At 50.3% G+C, this 22297-nt stretch overlaps 1 protein-coding gene across 2 annotated transcripts in view; it reads left to right on the top strand.

The window, feature by feature from the left end:
* LOC135904298 (pancreatic alpha-amylase-like) overlaps positions 1-22297 on the top strand; it is a 155750-nt gene that overhangs the window by 93175 nt on the left and 40278 nt on the right. Inside the window, exon 6 of one of the 2 annotated variants that reach the window (XM_070533596.1) lies at positions 20524-20845. The exons of the other annotated variant lie outside the window; for it this stretch is intronic. Coding sequence (XP_070389697.1) covers positions 20524-20845 — 322 coding nt within the window. The remainder of the gene's footprint in view (positions 1-20523; positions 20846-22297) is intronic. 2 annotated transcript variants of the gene reach the window in all.

Raw genomic sequence — 22297 nt, 5'->3', positions numbered from 1 at the left:
AGCAAGACAAGAAGGAGGGCCCGATCAAAGACATCAGCGAATGGTGGAGAGTACTACTCGCGGACGTAGAGAAAGCCACCGATGAGATCGAATGGACGGACTGGCGACAAGAACCACCCAAAGAAGAGGCAGACAGATCCCGCGGAGCCGTGGGCGACGGCGCTCCCCAACCGTCCAGAGTGGACAGCCGGCTGGCACATCTTGTTGCGGCCAAGAAATCCATGCAACGGAGAGCGAGTAGGCAAAAACTCAACAGGAAGATACGCAAGAAGATCGCCGAAATAAACAGGGAGATCGAGACGCATTGCACCCGCCTCTGCGAGCAAGAATGGCAAGAGCTGTGCGACCCCATGAACGGGAACATGAGCGTTGGACGCACCTGGAAGATTCTCGGGCACCTGCTCGACCCGGCAAGCACCAGAACGGCGACCCGTACAGAGATGGCCAAGCTGCGACACAAGTACAAGGACGACCCAGAGGCCTTCGCGGAAGAGATCATGCAGACGGACCTCGCACGCCCGGAAGGGCAGAGTCCCCCAGAGTACTGCGGGGCTCCCAACGAGGAGCTGGACGCGGACTTTTCCGTGCAGGAAATTAGAACGGTCCTCCAGCTACTGAAGAATAACTCGGCGCCCGGTCCTGACAGGATCACCAACAAAATCCTGAGGAACCTGAACGACGACGCCATCGAGAAGCTCTGCGAGTACATCAACGCGTGCTGGAAGGAGGGCTGAATTCCGCAAGAGTGGAAGACCGCGGACGTTATACCGATACCAAAGCCGGGCAACCCGCTGGAGGTCCGAAACATGAGGCCGGTCTCCCTCACGTCCTGCGTCGGGAAATTGATTGAGCATGCCTGCCTTAACAGGGTGACGACGCTGCTCGAGAAACAGGACGCCTTCGGCACCCACATCATCAGTTTCCGGAAGGGCCTTTCAACGCAGGACGCCATGCTGCAGATCAAGGAACAGGGTGTGAACGCTCCGAGCACGCACGTGCGCGCCCTACTCGGGCTAGACCTCAAGAGTGCCTTGAACACTGTGAAGCACATGGCCATACTGGACAAGATCAGCCGACTCGATCTTGGGGCGAGGTTCCACCGATATGTCAGCAGCTTCCTGAATGGGCGCGAGGTGACAGTCAAGATCGACGGGGACCCACCACGAACGGTCCGAATGGGTGGTGCGGGAACGCCGCAGGGCTCCGTACTCCCCCCATGCTTTTCAACCTCGTCATGATCGGCCTGCCGGAGCGTCTTGAGGCGATAGAGGGCATCAATCATACCATATACGCAGATGACGTGACGGTGTGGACCACGGAGAACTCGAGTGTCGGCGAAATGCAAGACCGACTGCAGCAGGCCGTCCGGGAGGTGGAGCGGCACCTCGAAGACACGGTACTCGTCTGCTCACCCGACAAGTCGGAGATCCTGCTCCATAGGCCGCGCAAGAAATGACCCCTTCCGCAGGCCGTGCTAGACGCTCGTCGTTTGGGCGTCCGCGTCACGACGAGGGAGGGGACACGAATACCGACGGTGTCCAAGTTGCGAGTGCTCGGCCTGTGGCTGGAAGAGAACGGTGCCAACCGCGAGCTGGTTGCCTGACTGCAGAAGAAAATGGCCGCCGCCACACACCTCGTGCTGCGGGTCGCGAACAAGAAAAAAGGAATGAAGGAACACAACGTTACGAGGCTGATACAGGCGTACGCGCTCAGCCACATAGCGTACGTCGCCGCATACGCCGACTGGAACAGGAGCGAAACCGTCAAGCTGAACGTGGCGATCCGCAGGGCGTTCAAGACCGCCCTGGGAGTACCCCAGTACACGCCAACCCACAGGCTCCTCGAGTTGGGCGTACACAACACGCTCAAGGAGATCGCCGAGGCGCAGAGATTCGCTCAGCTGGAGAGGCTCTCGAGCACCGTAACGGGAAGACGAATCCTGGACTTGCTCGGGATTCGATATCACGAGGCGCGTAGACTGAAAGAATCACTGCTACCGGAAGTCAGGGACGCCATACAGACGGAAAACATGCCGAAGAATATGCACCCGGTGCATGAGGTGCAAAGACGTATACGCAGAGCGGTAGCAATCCTCGAGAAGCATGGAAGACAAGAAGGCGTCCTCTTCGTCGATGCAGCCAGGTACCCGCGGCCACTCGGTGACTCTGATGGCGACGAGGAACGTCGACCACCACCGCCGCTACAAAGGAACGTGCGAGGCGAGCCGCAGTTACCAGCACCACCACCCCTACTGTTACTACGACAACAACGGCAGCAGCAACAACGGCAACATCGACACGGCTGACCGACGGCGGCGGCGCCCGCCTTTTCCATGGCAGTCATAGATACAACGGGAACGATCCGAGTCACGGCATCAGCGAGGCTGCCGTCGGCCGAAGCAGCGGAAGAGATGACCATAGCCCTCGCGGTACTCCACGGAGGTGCGGAGGATAACCTGATTATCAGCGACTCCAAATCAACGATTTGGAATTACATCAAAGGTTGGGTGTCCGCGGATGTGGCGCGCATGCTCAACGCCCGGGCTGGGGACTTCGGATCCGGCACCATTACAAACAAGTCCCTCCAGTGGTTCCCCGCGCATGTCGGGGAGTTTGGCAGTAACAGCAACAATAACACCAACATTGCTAACGGCCGAAGACGCAACGACACTCCACCCAACTACAACGAGCGCGCCCACCTCGTCGCGAGGCAGCTTACCCGCCGTGACGTGGTCACCCAGAGGGCAGCCGCTGCCGTTGTTGTGCGGGACCCCAGCGGAGAAGTGACGGCGACGGCGGCTGCCACCCCGTCTGGCGCGGCCGCTGTCCTTACCAATACAACACAAATCGCTGCGGACGGAGCTGGGGGTCACGCGGACGCCGACTGCGATGTCAGGGAGTTTCCGGCAACGTACAGAGAGGTGATTGGTCACTATCGGAAAGAAAGAAGAAAATATCCACAACCCCACGGGCGTCTAGACAGGTCCCAGGCGGTCGACCTGAGACGGATGCAGACGGGCACTTTCACCAACCCCTACCCCCTGCACCGCCTGTGGCCCGCGCTGCACCCGTCGCCCGGCTGCCCGTGGTGCGAGCACGAACGGGCTGATATGGCCCATGTGCTTTGGGAATGCCAACGCCACATGGAACAAGGACAAAGAGGAAGGGGGAATACAACAGCGGAACCCTCTGAAGCAGGGGCGCCTCGCTGAGAGATGGCAATCCGCCCTCCTCAGCGAGGCACCCGAAGACCAGAAGTGGGCCGTCCAGCGGGCCAGGGCCATTGCCGAGGATCTCGAAAGATCTTCCTCGGGTGATGGACCACTGGTAGCCTAGCCCCGGGCACCAACATCAACAACTGCTGGACAAATAAAGTTTATTCCTATCCTATCCTATCCAAAGCACGTGCAGGCGTAGCAGACCAACTAGTAGCACGAAGTTCGCGATGGGTCACACGCTGGCGTGTATGCGTCACAGTTTTGTGCGATCACGTGCCCAGCTGTGTTTACATTTCTTCTTTGACCCGTCTTGGTGCTCTCTCAAACCGAAATTTGGAATGGTAGCTACAAACAAGGCCCCAAATAATTACCTGTCGCGCTAGTAATCCAATTATGTGTCGTGCCGTGCTCACTGGGTCATTAGCTACTTATTGCATCAGAGAAAACTAGATCGAAAAATTTTGTCAGTACTCCTTTAGGAGAAGGAGTAGAAGAAACTGGAGGGAGCGGATGCACATCCCGTCGGCTCCGTATTCCTCAAATGTTTTTGTAGCGCCAATCACCAAAAAGCCACCAGCTATTGCACACCAACGAACTCAGCTCGTTCCCAGGAACAAGTGGATTCCAAAAACCAGGTATGATTCCCATTTTTCAAGCCTCTATGACAATACTTGGGCCGGACCTCGTGGCGGGAGAGCCGCGAGGCCACTTTCCGGAGCCGGCTTCCTCAACAATTGTCGATGATTTTTTCAATAATGGAAGTCACCTGAGAGGGACGCAGCGTATTTCAGGAAGAAATTGATATAAGCAAGGGATGGAAGGAGGTCACACACAGAAGATCAGACCGGCAAACCTTCCAACATCGCGTAAGCATTTGTCGCCGACGCGGCTCGACAAGCGCGTCGGCGCGTCGGCGCGTAGCCTGCCTTGGAAAGGCAGGCTAGAGCAAATCCGCAAGGCAAGCAGAATGCCACATTTTCCAAGAGGGCATTACAAGATTGTGATCAGAGAGCGTGGAGGATTCAAAGTATCTGAGTACGGTATAGTTCACCTCACAGCGGCGGTAAGAGATGCGGCAGGCATTCCTCCAGACGAAAGGGAGGACAATTATCAATTATCAAACTAACAATTATCAAAAGATCCTGATCGTCAATGCACCGGATATAAGAGCGTGCAAACAAATGTCAAGAAGTAGCACATATCAAGATTCAAGACACGTTTTACGAGACCAGTGCCTACGAGACAGCGGCTGACAGGACGGCCAAACGAGTCATCAGAAGAATCCCGCTTGACGAGGACCCAAAAGACACCCCTACAGCGGTGGTTACCAGCACAAACCCAACGGCGATAGCAGCAAAGAGACTCCACAGTAAGTAATACTACCACAGTGATTGTGCTCTTTGAAGGACACAAAGTGCCCAGATACGCACGATACAGGGCAGCGCTACTCCCTTCGTCCCTACACAGGAAACAAGTGGATCTCTGTCACCAATGCAACAGACTTGGACACAGAGGAGATATATGTCGGAACCCCGACAACAAGATTTGTGCGGAATGTGGAAGATCAAACCTATATAAAGGGCATAGGTGCCAACCTAAATGTCACTTATGCGCCGAGGATCATCCGACCGCAGACAAGACGTGCAAAGCCAAATTCAAGAAGCCCTTCATCGTTAAACAGAGACAATGACACGGACTGCAACGAGATCAACAAGAACATGAAGACGCTACCCCAAGAGAAGACAGAGCAGAGTCTCGTGGAACGCCTGCCCCCCAAACGCCAGGGAACGACGTTCCAGATGGAGAACAAGGTCTCCTTCCACCACAAGATCCTTATCCCGGTCTGGCTCCAGGGCACCGGGGACACGACTCGGACCCAGATCTGGGTCCAGAACTAGGCCATCCTCTTTAGCAAACCACGATGCTGGGCAGACGTGGTCGATGGTGTGGGCCCGGGGGCTGGCGGGGAGGCTGCCATTAATGACGAGATAAAGTAACTAAAACACGAGAACGCGCAGTTGAGGATTTTGCTAGCACGTATGAGCAATGAAATAAAAATTATCAAGGAAGGAAAAAATCAAATAAATCAGGTAACTCCCGCTCCACACGCGAGCACGAAAGAGCCATTTGAAACACCGGACAATAAGATGGACGAAGGGGATGACCCCACCCCCCATTCAGACGCATGGCCCAAGCCAGGAGTGTTAAACAAGATAACACAGTGGTAGATAAAACTGGAAGATTAGCTGATATTCACAAGACCCTAGTAGAGATACAAAAGTCAAATGAAAAGCAGGGTGAAATGAATCAAATGGCTAAGGCCATAGCAGCAATTATCAGTGGATTAGACTTCCTAGAGGCAAAGCAGTCACCAGGTAATGGACGCCCCTTCGCTGCATCAGAAGCACCACAATCCTTACCCCTTTCACAACCACCTAATTATATAAGATCACCTTCTCTCCAACCTCCCGTCTCCCTCCCGTGGTCGCATCCGAAATGAGGCGTTCTAAAGAAGCGTTCAGGATATGGCAATAGAATTGTAGAAGTTACGAAAACAAAAAGTCAGTTTTGCAGCAGTATTTAAAAGACAAGGATACACCGGACGTCATAATTCTACAGGATACACAAGGGGATTCCAACGGTACCAGGATACAGATCTTTTGGCTGTGCCGAAGGGGAGACCAACGCATTAACCACGCTGGTAAAAGGAAACATAACTTGCGTGCCACACAACACAGATATAATGCACCTTGACACTATTCTACTGGAACTCATCCCACAAAAGAAGACAGGACGTAGCCTATTTATTCTCAACATGTATAGCAACCCCAAGCTACAGAAACACAAATTCAAGAACCTATTCGAGAAAACACTCAGACTTGCTGGAGAAAATACGGTAGTTATAGGAGGATACTTTAATGCCCCACAAACCACGTGGCGATATTTATATACCAGAGCAAAAGGAAGGGACTTATAGAACGACTCGCAAAAATTCAGCCTCACGCTCGTCACAGACAACGGCAGTCCAATCAGAGTAGGCACGGCGCTAAAGAGGGACACAACCCCAGACCTAACCTTTACCAGGAATATTGAAAAGGTGACGTGGCACAACAAACTTGAAGATTTGGGTAGCGACCACCGCACATCGGATTTACACGTCAGAGAAGGGCCAAATAGACCCACGGAACGCCAGAACAAATTAGTAGACCGGTAACTATTTCGTAGAACGCGAGAGACGACAAAGCAACGATCAATCGCAGACATAGAACAATGGACTAAGCCGCTCAGCGATGTCGTCAAAGCTGCCACAAAAATAGCACGACCTGACTCTAACTTGTAGAAATGCTACCGCAGACTTCTTCACAAGTGGGAAGGTAAGCAGTCACTTCAGAATAGACTTAGAGGTCAGAACTATAACAGAAAGTTAAGAAAGCGCATAGCGCTCCTCAAGAAAAAAAAATAGAACATGCTAAGAAATTGACCAAACAACAATGGTACGAGATATATAATTCCATGGATAGACAATTAAGCACCCGGAAAACTTGGCACATGCTCAGGTTCCTGCTTGTCCATGAGAGTAACAAGAAAATTCATATGCAAGCCATTAATAATATGCCCATGTGAGGGCACAGAAGAGGAATTTCTGAATGAATTAGAGCAGAAATACTTTACACAGGCACCCCCGTGTAGCTATCCTCTATACAGCGTGCATACAAGCGCAAAACCAGACGAGGAACTCACGGAGGTAGAAATACGCGTGACCCTACAAAAGTTAAACACCAAATCAGCCCCAGACCCGAACTGTAAAACCAACAAGACTCTCAGGAACCTCGATGATGAATCGATCGCCAAACTAACGGAATACATAAACGAGGGTTGGGTAAAGGGAGCAGTGCCAGCTCAATGGAAGAAAGCGACGATAACGCTAATTCCAAAACCTGGCAAGAAGCTTGGGATCGACAACCTTAGACCTATCTGCTTAACATCCTATGTCAAAAAATTAACGTAACATGCAATTTTAAACAGAGTAGATAACTTATTAGAGGATAATAACTTATACCCAGGTACAGTGACAGTATTTCACAAAAACCTTTCAACACAAGATACGATGCTTCAACTTAAGCACCGGATAATCGATTATAAAACGCGCTCTACAAGGGCCATCTTGGGCCTTGATCTTAAAAAGGCTTTCGATAATGCCAACCACGCAACCATATGGGAAAATATCGTACCAATAGGACTAGAGCAACGGACGTACAACTATATCAAGAGCTTTCTATCAGATAGCAAAGCAGCCATCTCCGTCGGAGGTCTCACGTCGGCTGAGATCGACATAGCGGTGGTGGGCAAGCGGCAAGGCACTGTCATCTCGCCTATGTAGCTTATTTCGTTTTGATGGGACTCCCCGAAAAATTAAATCACATAGAGTCCCTGAATCCCACAATCTGCGCGGACGACAATGCTATCTGGACCTGTGATGGCCGCAACGGATCAATAGAACGACTCCAGACTGCAATTAACACAGTAGAGGAACACTTCATGGGAGTAGGCCTCACATGCTCTGCAGAGAAATCAGAGCTTCTGTTGCACCGCCCCACACTTAGGGACAGGCCTCTCAATGGATGCGACAGAAACAAGGCTTCAGAGGAAATGAAGCTACACACCAAGAATGGGCGGAATATCCCAATAGTCAACCAGCTGAAGGTACTGAGTGTAATAATCGAGAACAAAGGCAAAAATAAAAACAAAGGCACAAACCATAAAGACAAACATCATGAGATTAATCAAACGAATTACTAACAAGCGCCAAGGTCTGAAGGAAGAAAGTATCATACGGCTGATACAATCATTCGTAAACAGTCAGATCACATACATAGCACCCTTCCACAATTGGTTTGTAGCTGAAAAGACTAAAATTATCAGCCTGATAAAAAACGCATACGAACTAGCACTAGGGATTCCCATCAGTACGAGCACGGATCTCTTGCTAAAGTTAATGTCCTCAACACACTGTACGAACTCATAGAAGCACAACAAACATTTCAGTCAGAACGACTAACCAAAGTCAAAAGGGAACGGCATATACTAAGCAAACTAGGAATGCATTACCACAATCTATACGGGGAAAGAGGATGATCACGAGAGAAATTCGTGACGAACTCCTAGTACTAATATACCCAAGAACATGCATCCAGGTTACAACGACGGAAGACGCAAGAGTAGAGCCGAGAAAATGATCCGAAGCTTTGGGTGAGCCGACAAAGCAACCTTCGTAGAAGTGGTTGAATACCCACACTGATATAGCTACGTAGCAGTAACCGTAGATCACACCCGAAAACCCCTTACAAGCTTATAAGTTAATACCAAACATTCCGAGGCAGCAGAGCAGGTATCCATTGCACTAGCATTGGTCTCCACGAGTGCTCAGTACATCATCAGCGATTTCCAAACGGCCATTAGAAATTATGCCAAAGGTAGGATCTCTCCTGAAGCATGGCACATCATCAGAGCCAATGAAGCGAAATTCTCCAACGGAGAGAAGAACGGCAGGCAATTGCTTTGGTTCCCAGCGCATACGACACCAGACATTCCCGCAGTCAACCTCAACGAGGTAGGACACCGTGAAGCTCGAGGTCTTACTCGCCGAGCTGAGCAAAGAGTGTCTTCCATCGTTCACGAGAACGCGGAGGAAGAGATCTGGAGAGAAAAAGATGCATTACTAAGATTTAGCGATATTACCAAATTCTAGCCAAATGACAGGCGAGTATTACCAAGGCCTCACACTAAACTGAACAGAGTTGAGTCCGTTACTTGGAGGCGATTACAAATAGAAACTTATACGAGCCCCGCGCAACTAAAAACTTTCTACCCGGATATATACGAGAGCAATATGTGCAAGCTATGCACGTTAGTTAAAGCCACTCTTCAACACATGTTGTGAGGATGTGAAATATATCAAGATAAAGTGGCAGTCTCCCCGGAAAACATACGGGGGCGGTGGTCAGCCATGCTGCTCAGCACAGAACTCCAACACCAACTTTGGGCCTTCCAGCGAGCCAAGGAGGCCGCACGGGAGCAGCAGCTCCCAGTGGCCATGTAGGCTGCCCCAGGCGCGTGCCTCCCAAGTGCGGGATTCCAAATGAAGTTATCACACACACAGTACACCTTTAAAATCATACAGTCCATGAGGAGTGACGAAAGACGTCTTAGTGCGGCCGTGGGAACTTGCCAATATCATCATCATCATCAGCCTGGTTACGCCCACTGCAGGGCAAAGGCCTCTCCCATACTTTTCCAACCACCCCGGTCATGTACTAATTGTGGCCATGTCGTGCCTGCAAATTTCTTAATCTCATCCGCCCACCTAACTTTCTGCCGCCCCCTGCTACGCTTACCTTCCCTTGGAATCCAGTCCGTAACCCTTAATGACCATCGGTTATCTTCCCTCCTCATTACATGTCCTGCCCATGCCCCCTATTTCTTTTCCTTGATTTCAACTAAGATGTCATTAACTCGCGTTTGTTCCCTCACCCAATCTGCTCTTTTCTTATCCCTTAACGTTACACCTATCATTCGTCTTTCCATAGCTCGTTGCGTCGTCCTCAATTTGAGTTGAACCCGTTTCGTAAGCCTCCAGATTTCTGCCCCGTAGGTGAGTACTGGTAAGACACAGCTATTATATACTTTTCTCTTGAGGGATAATGGCAACCTGCTGTTCATGATCTGAGAATGCCTGCCAAACGCACCCCAGCCCATTCTTATTCTTCTGATTATTTCCGTCTCATGATTCGTATCCGCAGTCACTACCTGCCCTAAGTAGATGTATTCCCTTGCGACTTCCCGTGCCTCGCTGCCTATTGTAAATTGCTCTTCTCTTCCGATACTGTTAAACATTACTTTAGTTTTCTGCGGATTAATTTTTAGACCCACTCTTCTGCTTTGCCTCTCCAGGTCAGTGAGCATTTATTGCAAATGGTCCCCTGAGTTACTAAGCAAGGCAATATCATCAGCGAATCGCAAGTTATTAAGCTATTCTCCATTACCTATTATCCCCATTTCTTCCCAATCCAAGTTTCTGAATACCTCCTGTACACGCTGTGAATGGCATTGGAGAGATCCTATCTCCCTGCCTGACGCCTTTCGTTATCTGGATTTTGTTGCTTTCTTTGTGGAGGACTACGGTGGCTGTGGAGCCGCTATAGATATATTCCAGTATTTTTAGATATGGCTCATCTACACCCTGATTCCGTAATGCCTGCATGACTGCTGAGGTTTTGAGAATCAAACGCCTTCTCGTAATCAATGAAAGCTATATATAAGGGTCTGTTATATTCCGCACATTTCTCTATCACCTGATTGATAGTGTGAATATGATCTATTGTTGAGTAGCCTTTACGGAATCCTGCCTGGTCCTTTGCTTGACAGAACTCTAAGGTGTTCCTGATTCTATTTGCGATTACCTTAGTAAATAGTTTCTAGGCAACTGACAGTAAGCTGAGTCGTCTATAATTTTTCAAGTCTTTGGCGTCCCCTTTCTTATGGATTAGGATTATGTTAGCGTTCTTCCAAGATTCCGGTACACTCTGGGTCATGAGGCGTTGCTTATACAGGATGGCCAGTTTCTCTGGAACAATCTGTCCACCATCCTTCAACAAATCTGCTGTTACCTGATCCTCCCCAGCTGCCTTCCCGCTTTGCATATTTCCCAAGGCTTTCTTTACTTCTTCCGGCCTTACCTGTGGGATTTCTAATCACTCTAGACTATTTTCTCTTCCACTATCGTCGTGGGTGCCACTGGTACTGTATAAATCTCTATAGGACTCCTCAGCCACTTGAACTATCTCATCCATATTAGTAACGATATTGACACGTGTACTTGTCTTTATCGGGCGACAAGTATTGTCGCCTAGCAAATGTTATCGCACAGCGCGGGACGCGCCTTCATGTGTCCGAAGTTTCTGGAAAGTTATCGATGCTTCTATCCGCTGTCTGTTGTCGCCGAACGTTGTGTTATCTGATTTCATCGCTTAACACGAATGGTGTAGAACATTTTAGAAGGCATGCGGGTCCCAACGTTTAATCTGGAACATTCGATGATTGCTGTATAAAAGCCGACGCGCTTGACCCGCTGATCAGATTTTCGACGATCGCCGACTGTGTTCGCCGTTTTCGTTGTGCTATAAGTGTAGCCTCTTTTGTGGGCACAGGTTCGCCCAATAAAAGCTAGTTTTGTATTCCACCGTACTGCTTCTTTCTTCACCGTCACTACCACGTGACATCTGGTGGAGGTGCTAGATCACGACGCAGCCGTGATCCGACGCCAAGACCTAACTGCAACGCCAGACAAAGAACCACCGACCTCGACGTGCTTCTCGACGGCCACGCAGTTACCGCCTTAGTGGACACCGGTGCTGATTACTCCGTCATGAGTGGACACATCGCCGCCCAGTTGAAGAAGGTTAAGACTGCATGGGAAGGCCCTCAAATTCGCACCGCTGGAGGACATCTGATTACGCCGACTGGAATCTGCACCGCAAGGATAACCATTCATGACCGGACTTACCCTGCCACCTTCGTTATCCTCCAACAGTGTTCTCGAGACGTCATTCTCGGTATGAACTTCCTGAACCAACACGGCGCAGTCATCGACCTGAAGTCGAAGTCAATAACGCTGTCGGAAGATAAAGCGATACCGCCGGAGAGCCCTCATAGTCACCACGCCTTGAGTGTGCTCGAAGACCAAGTGAGCATCCCGCCCCGCTCCAGCATTATTATTTCGGTCGGCACCGAAATACCCGCTGACGTAGAAGGTGTCATCGAAGGCGACCAACGCCTCCTGCTAGACCGTGAAATTTGCGTCGCAAGAGGGATCGCTCGACTGCATGGAGGGAAAACTGAAGTGTTGCTGACAAACTTCAGCCCGGAGTTCAAGCACATCAACAAGGGCACGACGATCGCGTACATCGAGGAAATTGTGGAAACCAGTAATGCGTTTGTCCTCTCGGATTCCGCCACATCTACCCCGACGACCACGGTTCCCGAACCAGACTACGACATTAATCCAAGTCTCCCAGCGATTAAGCAACAGCAGCTCAGAAGTCTGCTCCGACGATACAAAGACTGCTTTTCGACGACATCGAGGATTCGACAAACACCAGTCGCCAAGCATCGCATAATCACCGAGGAGTACGCTCGACCACTCCGCCAAAGCCCTTACCGAGTTTCGCCGCGAGAACGCGAAGCTATAAGAGAACAAGTCGACGAAATGCTGAGCGACGACATCATCCAGCCGTCGAAAAGCCCGTGGGCATCCCCTGTTGTCCTGGTGAAGAAAAAGGACGGAACCCTACTTTTCTGCGTCGATTATCGTCGTCTGAACAAGATCACGAAAAAGGACGTATACCCCCTTCCACGGATAGACGACGCATTGGATCGGCTTTGCAACGCTAAGTACTTCTCCTCGATGGACCTCAAGTCTGGCTATTGGCAAATAGAAGTCGACGAAAGAGATCGCGAAAAGACCGCCTTCATCACCCCAGACGGCCTCTACGAGTTCAAGGTTATGCCATTTGGACTGTGCTCGGCGCCTGCAACGTTCCAGCGCGTGATGGACACGGTTTTAGTGGGATTGAAGTGGCAGACCTGCCTTGTTTACTTGGATGACGTCGTCGTCTTCGCCGAAAATTTCGACGATCACCTTAGGCGGCTTACTACAGTACTAGAGGCCATCAAGTCATCAGGGCTCACTCTGAAGCCAGAAAAATGCCGCTTCGCTTACGACGAGCTTCTGTTCCTAGGCCACGTCATCAGTAAATCCGGAGTACGCCCCGACCCCCAGAAAACAGCTGCCATCGCAAAGTTCCCGCAGCCCACCGACAAGAAGGCAGTGCGTAGATTCCTTGGCATGTGTGCCTACTACAGGCGCTTTGTCAAGGACTTTTCACGCATCGCCGAGCCGTTGACACGTCTAACTAAATGTGATGTTGAGTTCAAGTGGGAAACGCCGCAGGCCGACGCATTTGAAGAACTCAAACGACGCATGCAGTCGCCGCCTGTACTTGCGCACTTCGACGAGTACGCCGATACAGAAATCCATACTGACGCCAGTAGCCTAGGCCTCGGTGCCGTTCTAGTCCAGAGGAAAAACGGAGTTGAACAGGTGATATCTTACGCTAGCCGGTCGCTGTCAAAAGCGGAAGGCAACTATTCTACGACCGAAAAGGAATGCCTCGCCATCGTTTGGGCTACAGCTAAATTTCGCCCTTATCTTTATGGCAGGCCATTCAAAGTCGTCAGTGACCATCACGCGTTGTGTTGGCTAGCGAGTATAAAGGATCCTTCAGGACGACTGGCGCGGTGGAGCCTCAGACTACAAGAATACGACATCACTGTAACCTACAAGTCCGGACGAAAACACTCCGATGCCGATTGCCTATCACGCGCCCCCATTGACCCGCCGCCGCAAGATGACGAAGATGACGACGCCTTCCTTGGCATGATAAGCGCAGAGGACTTCGCTGAACAGCAACGGGGAGACCCGGAGCTAAAAGGCCTGGTGGAATATTTGGAAGGGCACACCGACGTTGTCCCCAGGGCGTTTAAGCGCGGATTATCTTCCTTCACGCTTCAAAACAATCTCCTCGTGAAGAAGAACTTTTGACCAGTCCGCGCCAACTACCTTCTTGTTGTCCCGTCAGGACTTCGTCCAGAAGTATTGCACGCCCTACATGACGATCCGACCGCTGGACACCTCGGTTTTTCCCGGACACTATCGAGGATACAAGAAAAGTATTATTGGCCGCGCCTGACCGCCGACGTCGCCCGTTATGTCAAAACATGCCGAGACTGTCAGCGTCGCAAGACACCGCCGACAAGGCCAGCCGGATTACTACAGCCAATCGAGCCTCCTTGCCGACCATTTCAGCAGACCGGGATGGACTTGCTGGGACCCTTTCCGACGTCGACAACCGGAAATAAGTGGATCGTCGTGGCGACAGACTACCTTACCCGCTTCGCTGAAACTAAAGCACTGCCGAAAGGTAGCGCAGCCGAAGTGGCGAAATTCTTTGTCGAAAACATCCTGCTTCGACACGGCGCCCCAGAAGTCCTCATCACCGACAGAGGAACGGCCTTTACAGCAGAGCTCACCCAAGCCATTCTGAAATACAGTCAGACAAGGCACAGGAGGACCACGGCCTACCACCCGCAGACGAATGGTCTCACGGAGCGGCTGAATAAGACCCTCGCCGACATGCTAGCGATGTACGTCGACGTCGAACACAAGACCTGGGATGCCGTCCTGCCGTACGTAACATTCGCTTACAACACGGCGGTGCAAGAAACAACACAGATCACGCCGTTTAAGCTGGTTTACGGCAGGAACCCGACGACGACGCTCGACGCCATGCTGCCCCACGTCACTGACGAAGAGAATGTTGACGTCGCTAGCTATCTCCAGCGCGCCGAAGAAGCCCGACAGCTCGCCCGCCTACGGATCAAGAACCAACAGAGGACCGACAGCCGACATTACAACCTCCGACGACGCTTTGTTGAGTACCAGCCCGGCGACCGTGTTTGGGTTTGGACACCGATACGCCGACGAGGACTCAGTGAGAAACTACTCCGACGCTATTTCGGACCCTACAAGGTCATCCGACGTATTGGTGCTCTGGACTATGAGGTCGTGCCAGACGGCATTTCGCATTCACAGCGACGTCGCGCACGACCTGAAGTGGTCCACGTGGTGCGTCTTAAACCATTTTACGGACGCTAACGAACTTTCCTTATTTTTTTTTCTTTGCTATGAGTGCTTACTTATTACTTTCGTTTGTTTGCAGCATCGGGTCGATGCTTTTTAAGAGGGGGGTATTGACACGTGTACTTGTCTTTATCGGGCGACAAGTATTGTCGCCTAGCAAATGTTATCGCACAGCACGGGACGCGCCTTCATGTGTCCGAAGTTTCTGGAAAGTTATCGATGCTTCTATCCGCTGTCTGTTGTCGCCGAACGTTGTGTTATCTGATTTCATCGCTTAACACGAATGGTGTAGAACATTTTAGAAGGCATGCGGGTCCCAACGTTTAATCTGGAACATTCGATGATTGCTGTATAAAAGCCGACGCGCTTGACCCGCTGATCAGATTTTCGACGATCACCGACTGTGTTCGCCGTTTTCGTTGTGCTATAAGTGTAGCCTCTTTTGTGGGCACAGGTTCGCCCAATAAAAGCTAGTTTTGTATTCCACCGTACTGCTTCTTTCTTCACCGTCACTACCACGTGACAATATTGCCGGCTTTGTCTGTCAACGCAAACATCTCATTGTTGCCAATTCCAAGTTTCTTCTTCACTGCTTTTAGGCTTCCTCCGTTCCTGAGAACATGCTTGCAAATAACCCGAGCGTGAATGCAAAGACGAGAAGTACTCTACCCCTTGAAAACTATCTAGAATATCATCGATGCGTGGCAATGGGTATACGTCCTTCCGAGTTATCTTATTGAGGCGACGATAGTCTACACAGAATCTGATAGATCCACCCTTTTTGCGCACGAGTATAGCAGCAGAATACCAGGGGCTCTGGGACGGTTGAATGAAACCATGGTTAAGCGTATCATCGACTTGTTCGTTGATAATACGCACTTCTGTCGCTGAAACTCGATATGGTCGTGAGCGTAAAGGCGCATGACACTCGTTGTCAATGCGGTGTGCGACGCTAGTTTTACGACTCAAATAGCGTTGAGCGCAATCGAGTTAGGATCGAAAGAATCGAAGAAGGGCCAGGAGTTCGCTACGATGTGTTGACGATAGATCAGCGGTACTAGAACGGTGGAAACTTTCTGGAGTTGAAGTTATAGGAAGAGGTGTAGTCATGGCAGTCATTTGAAGATTGGGTTAGTCCTCAGGAAACTCCAGGGAGCGCCGGAGGTCAACATTTTGTATGTGGCTTAAAGATTCCCGACGAAGTAATGTAACGGAGGATGTGAGCCAGTTGGAAACGAACATGACTGTAGCAATCGATTCCACGGTGAGTACGGCAAATGGCAGTTGTAGGTCGTGGCAGCGGAGAAGTACTTCTGACGGGGTAAAACAAATAATTCCGTCTGGGGCTGCCGTAGACGACAAGAGTACAAGGGTCGAAGTTTTCGGGGTGATATATGTGTCCGCAGCAATGACAAGATTGAGAGTGTCGGGAAGGGGAGGCAACGAAAGACAGGTCAACCGTGGCGTAAGGGACAATTCTGCATGGATGCAGTCTATGATGGCGCGATGACGCGAAAGGAAGACGGATCCTAAAATAACATCCTGGGAGCATGACGGCAGCACTAAAAACTCTTTGACGTAAAGGTCACCTTGAATGACGACACGAGCGGTGCACGCAGCCGAAGGTGCTATGTAGTGTGAGCCAGCATTGCGGAGCACTAGTCCGGAGAGCGACGTGGTCACTTTTTTTAGCTTGCGGCATAGATGCTCGCAGATGACGGAAACGGCGGCCCCAGTGTCCATAAGGGATGGCGCTGCGGTTTCTTCAACAGCGACGTCAATAACACTTTGCAGCGAAACAGATGGAGACCTTGGGCAGTTCGACTCGCAAGCCTCCGGAACTGTCTCTGGAACTGCAGCAGTATCCCTCTTCTGTAGTAGGTCGGCGACGCATGGGTGACAGTGACCGTCGTCGTGGAGATAGTGACCGGCGGTTGGCATAGTGTGGTTGATCGTCAGAGGTGTACCTCGGTGGCGTTCGTGACGACGAAGGAACAGGCCTGCCCACGACGTCAAATGAAGGTGGGCATCGAGAAAAGCTGGCGACGTGTCTAGCGACACCACAGGCGAAACAGATGGGCCTATTTTCCGGCGTTCGCAACGCGTCTGGGCGGCGGAAAAACGGAGTCTGAGGTCTCCCGATGGAGAGCGGCAAGGCATGGGACGGCATCGCAGATCGAGCATACGGCGCGGGCTGTTGAGGGGGCCGAGCCGCGACTAAAGCGAACTTAAGCGGCGCAGTTACTGGTTGTTGTGGAGGCATCAGCGGGAAGGCCTCAGCAACCTAGGTCCGATTGATGTGTTGAATGACCGGAGCGCAAGACTGCGCAGGTTCGTGCGTGACAGATAGTAATGAAAGCTGACGCGCTACCACTTCACGGATAAAGTCCTTCATTGTGGAGAGCAGCGGCTGTTGATCGGCAGGGTGGGCAGCTAGCTGTAAGCTAGATAGTGTGTCAGGCGTCGTGAAGGCGTGCCAGGCGATCGCGCGCTGCCTACGCAACTCGTCAAAGCTCTGACACAATGAAACGAGTGCAGCGACCGTAGTGGTTTATCTTGCGAGCAGCATCTGAAAAGCGTCGTCTTCGATGGCCTTAAGAATGTGATTTTCTCCTCCTCAGTCATGGTGGGGTTGACATTGTTACAAAGATTGAACACATCCTCGATGTAGCACGTGAAATTCTCGCCGTGATGCTGCGCACGTTGACGCAAGCGCTGCTCAGCACGAAGCTGACGAGCCGTAGGCCGACCAAAGGCGTCCGTAATGGAAGTCTTTAAAACGGAACAAGTGCGAATATCAATCTCGTGGTTGCGACACCACAGTTGCGCGATGTCCGCAAGACAAAACACGACGTGAGTCAATTTCGTTGGATTATCCCATTTGTTATTGGCGCTGATGTGGTCGTACGTCGACAACCAAACTTCAACACCTGAATCACCTGAACCGTTCATTATTGGCGGATCCCGCTGACGTGTACACGGTGCCACAGGTGGCATGGGCGGCCGAGGGGTCAGCTTGAGTGGGGGTGTCGTTGGCCATAATGGGAGCAGGACCAGAAGAGAGCATCTGGGAACGAAGTTCCATGGTGGTGCGGGGAACCCACGTAAGCTCCACTAAATGTCACGTGATTTAATGACGTCTAGACGTTAAGGAACTACGAGGAACGCTAAAGGTGAGCGTCAAGAAATGGCGGACATCAAGCGGCCAAAAATCTGGGCAAGCGCAAGTTCGGGTCCCGTGGGTACTACCAACGCTGTGGCTTGCTTCCTTGGCTGCTTTGTCATCGTATTGCCTTCTTCATTATACATAAGGTATTCGACAGGGAAGTTGCTCTAAGAAAGGTAAATTTTAACGCGATAGCGTTAAGGAGCTCGTGCGGCAGACAAGCCGGTGTCGTCGGCGTCGGGTGTCGGCGTCCATGGCGTTGACCGTGAGCGATAAATCACGGCAGGCGCTTGATAAATAAAAAGCAACTTCCAAGATTGGCTCGGTGGGAATCGAACCAGGGTCTCCGGAGTGTGAGATGGAGACGCTACCACTCAGCCACGAGTGTGATGCTTCCAAGCGGTACAAACGCGCCTCTAGTGAATGCGGTGTTGCGTTCGAAACGAGCCGTGGAAAGTTATACTGCGGTGTATATCGGTAATTATGAACATGTAACGTACAGAAGTCGCAATTACACGAGTTGCGAAGTGCGTTTCCGCTGCATTTCTTCTGCGCTTTCCGCACACGCAGAGCCATCTTGCGGCAAACACAGAAGACCCCCTCCTCTCAATGTTCGGCGCTGCCCCGACAGGAGGCGCGCCGCGCGCGCATTGGGACCGCTGCCAGGCGCGTCGCGGTCCCGACTCCCTCTCCCCTGACGACGCTTCGCCGTGCTCCCGGTTGCAGAATCAAGCGCCGTTCCTTTCTTTAGATTACTATCTATCTCTCTGCCCGTGCCGATCACGACGTTTGGCTGGCGTAGATCGTTTCCCCTCCGAGACACCGAGTTCTTTGGTTTTAAACCTCTGCTGGTGGCACGCTCCACGTATCTGTACCAACAATGAAATTACGTCCCTTCGAAGTCTGAGGTATTCCTCCTTTTATGCAAGGACTAATTCAATTCATGGAGTAGCATAAAACAGAGCTAGGAGACCATTTGATTTCATGATAGCAAGAAAATCCACTAAAATAGATTAATAGGCGCCACGTGAACGAAGAGAAACAAGTGAAGCCTACTAAATAAGGGTCAAATACATATATACAAGGTATCTTTGGAAACGTTATATAAGAATTAATTGTAGTAGCCCGAACGTGCTTATGGCGAAAGCGATATAGGTGGCAGTTTTTCAGCAGTTTATTGGCATCAGTACTGACGAACGTTGCCACATGACAGTTACAGTTGAAATAGCTAGCTCGTGTGCTCAAATCAATGAGGAGAAATCTATGCAAGCTGCTTACGTCAAATGTTGATTAAGCTAGTGAAGTTCTTATTTTCGATTCCTCTTTTGTCATTACTTGCGAGTTCACTGCCCCGAGCTGCGATATGGGCGGTGAAACGTTTTCAGTACGTGTTGATCTGCAGCGTATTTAGCAGAATAGCATAAAACATTTAGTTATGCTTATTCATGCAGAGGCCCAACAAGCATCTGCAGTGCGAACCCCCGTGCGGATTGATCACTACATTAATTCGAGTTTGCTTCAATTCTTTTTACGATTAGGAAAGCAACTTGTCAGTCAAGGGCAAGCTGTTTGTGCCGTGTCCTTATGATATTAGATAGCAAAGATGTCGTACATCTGCTTATACATGGGACAAAGAGAGAAATGGGTAAGTTAGGAGAATTCATGCAGTCCCAGCACAAAAGATGGTGACGAAGATTTCGGTGATGTGTGCAAGCGTTCTTCTTTATTTTCGGCGTGTTATGAGCTGCGTAATCAAATTTCAAGTCTTCTAGCGATTATAAGAAATAATTCTTCCCCACAGGAAGAAATTGTTTTACTTTTCTGAACCGCCTTTGCTTGCGAGCTGGTGTATTGTTATTCAGCAATCCAAAAACATGACAATAATTCGATGGAAGGGGTTTTTGTGCCATTTACTACAATCTGGCACTTACTTTTGCACTTAACTAAAGTGGCTGGCCTTGCAAATCTAAAAGGTTCGAGCTTGAGGAAATGTGCGGAACCACAATATTCTGCCTGCTTATCAGGTGTGACGTTACGCCTGTTATTTTCTTTTTACGTGTTTAACACGTCACACGAAAGTTTCGCAGAAACTGGGTATTGGTACTCTAGCGACAGCACAGGAATTGGTACATGAAGCTTTTGTAACAGCTGCCAGTTCTTGTCAATGCTTTACGATTGTTTCAAACCGTAACTGCCTGTTGCATACTTCTTGAGACGGCTTTCTCCCTTTGGCAGTGTTTTCAACACATAACGATATCTAATTTCGAGCACGCTCAGAGAATATTCCTTCTGATAGCATAAAAGGCCGTGGCTTTTCGAACTTATCCTTGGAAGTCACAGGGCCTTTCCAGTGTTTGTATTTGTGTATGAATGTTCGCACAGGTGCGCAACTGCGAACTCGTCTGGCTCCGTGACTTGAACCAGGGTAGAGAGAACGTTCGGGCCAAGGTTGCTGAGTTCTTGAATCGACTCATCGGGTTTGGCGTGGCTGGATTCCGCATCGACGCCGCCAAACACATGTGGCCTGCTGACCTCCAAGCCATCTATACTTCGCTTAATGACCTCAATACACAGTTCTTTGCCCCGGGAACCAAGCCCTTTATCTACCAGGAGGTGATCGACTTGGGTAACGGCGAGCCAGTCACCGGTTGGGAGTACCACCACCTGGGCAGAGTGACCGAGTTCATTTACGGCATTAAGCTCGGTAAATGCAGAGTGAATGCACGGTACTAATTTCTAGTTTGGGATTTGTGAACCTAACAAAGAAAGTCTAAGGACAGCCAAGTGTGCACTTCAAGTACAAATATGTTGGATAATGTGAGAAAAGAATAACACAGCAGCATGTATTTGCAGACGAAATGGAATATATTATACAAACAATTAAGGGTAACATAAATGTGCACTGCACATTTGTGTGTGAATATAGAGAATACGGCACAATCTTAGCAACTAACGTGTGAAATCTGGCATTCAATCAGGCAAGGAGAAAATTCAAGAAATTGCGATGACGTGTGTTCGGACTCTAAAGAATGCAAATGCTACTATAAATCTTTAACAGGGTCTATAAGGGACCAAGCATAGGTAAATCATCTATCGTCACTGAAATCTTTCTTTCATGGCGATAGCGATTATATGGGACACTCCAGGTGCATTTCTGCCGTAGGCGTCTTTGCCGCCGTGAGGTTCCATATACAGTCAAAGGGCGATGAAATCGTCGACGCGCGCCGTATAGCCCTATGTCCTGGTGAAAGCGTGTGAGGGTGATTTGGCGATCGCCGCTCAATCTCGCGCACGCAACCGACGAAAGCGGGAAGGCAGCGCGCCACCTTCCGTCGCGCGCAAGAATGCGGGGCGGTAGAGAAGGTGGTAGCGTTCTACTCCGGCGACCCAAGTCACGCCCGGTTATCCACGGGCGCCCGGCCGCATCGCTGTATCTTGAAAGCCATATGCGATGGCTGCAGAGTCCGCGTTGCGCTGTTTTCGCAACTTAGTTGGCGTTGATGCCAGCGTATGAAGGATAGTCAATTAGGCTCGCTACTGCTGGCGCGTTTTCTCACTGCTGCGTCTTGAGAGTGGGTTTCCACGGTTGTTGAGTCAGATGTGTTCGTTTGCGTGTGCGCGCGTAGCACCATGCTGAAAGAAACACGTGAAACACAGGAAAAATAGCCAGAAATACGCCGCTCGTGCCTTATCCCAGCTTTTACTGCGACTGCAGTTGCAACCTTTTTCTCCCCCAAAATATTACCTGAATATACAGGTGTGTAGCTCCAATCTCAGGGGTTCAGGCGGGATACAGTCTGATGTTTATTAAAACCTGCAAATACCTGTGCATGTCCCGCTTCAAATTAGCTTTTCGCATGGTCCATTATTAAGGTCTTGAATGTATGGTAAAAGTGCAGAGCCAGAAGTCCTGAAATATCTTGAATTTTTTAGGTTGTATGTTTAGTGAGGCTAGGACCTTTTTTTCACTCCCAATTAGCCAGCACATTGTGAAGATGTACCGACAATGAAGAACCAGGCATCTCCAAAGCTGTGAGTCACAAATATAGCTATCTTTCATGTGCCCTTCAAAGTAGAAAGATCGCGGTAAGCACAGTTGCCCTACTGCAAATTTTTTTCTACGGAGCATTTGCATCGGCCATTTATACATAACTCA

Source organism: Dermacentor albipictus, chromosome 2 (genome assembly GCF_038994185.2).
Source record: "Dermacentor albipictus isolate Rhodes 1998 colony chromosome 2, USDA_Dalb.pri_finalv2, whole genome shotgun sequence".
NCBI classification, from domain to species: domain Eukaryota; kingdom Metazoa; phylum Arthropoda; class Arachnida; order Ixodida; family Ixodidae; genus Dermacentor; species Dermacentor albipictus.
The sequence above is the reverse complement of the archived record's forward strand: the minus strand, read 5'-3'. Positions and strand labels throughout refer to the sequence as shown.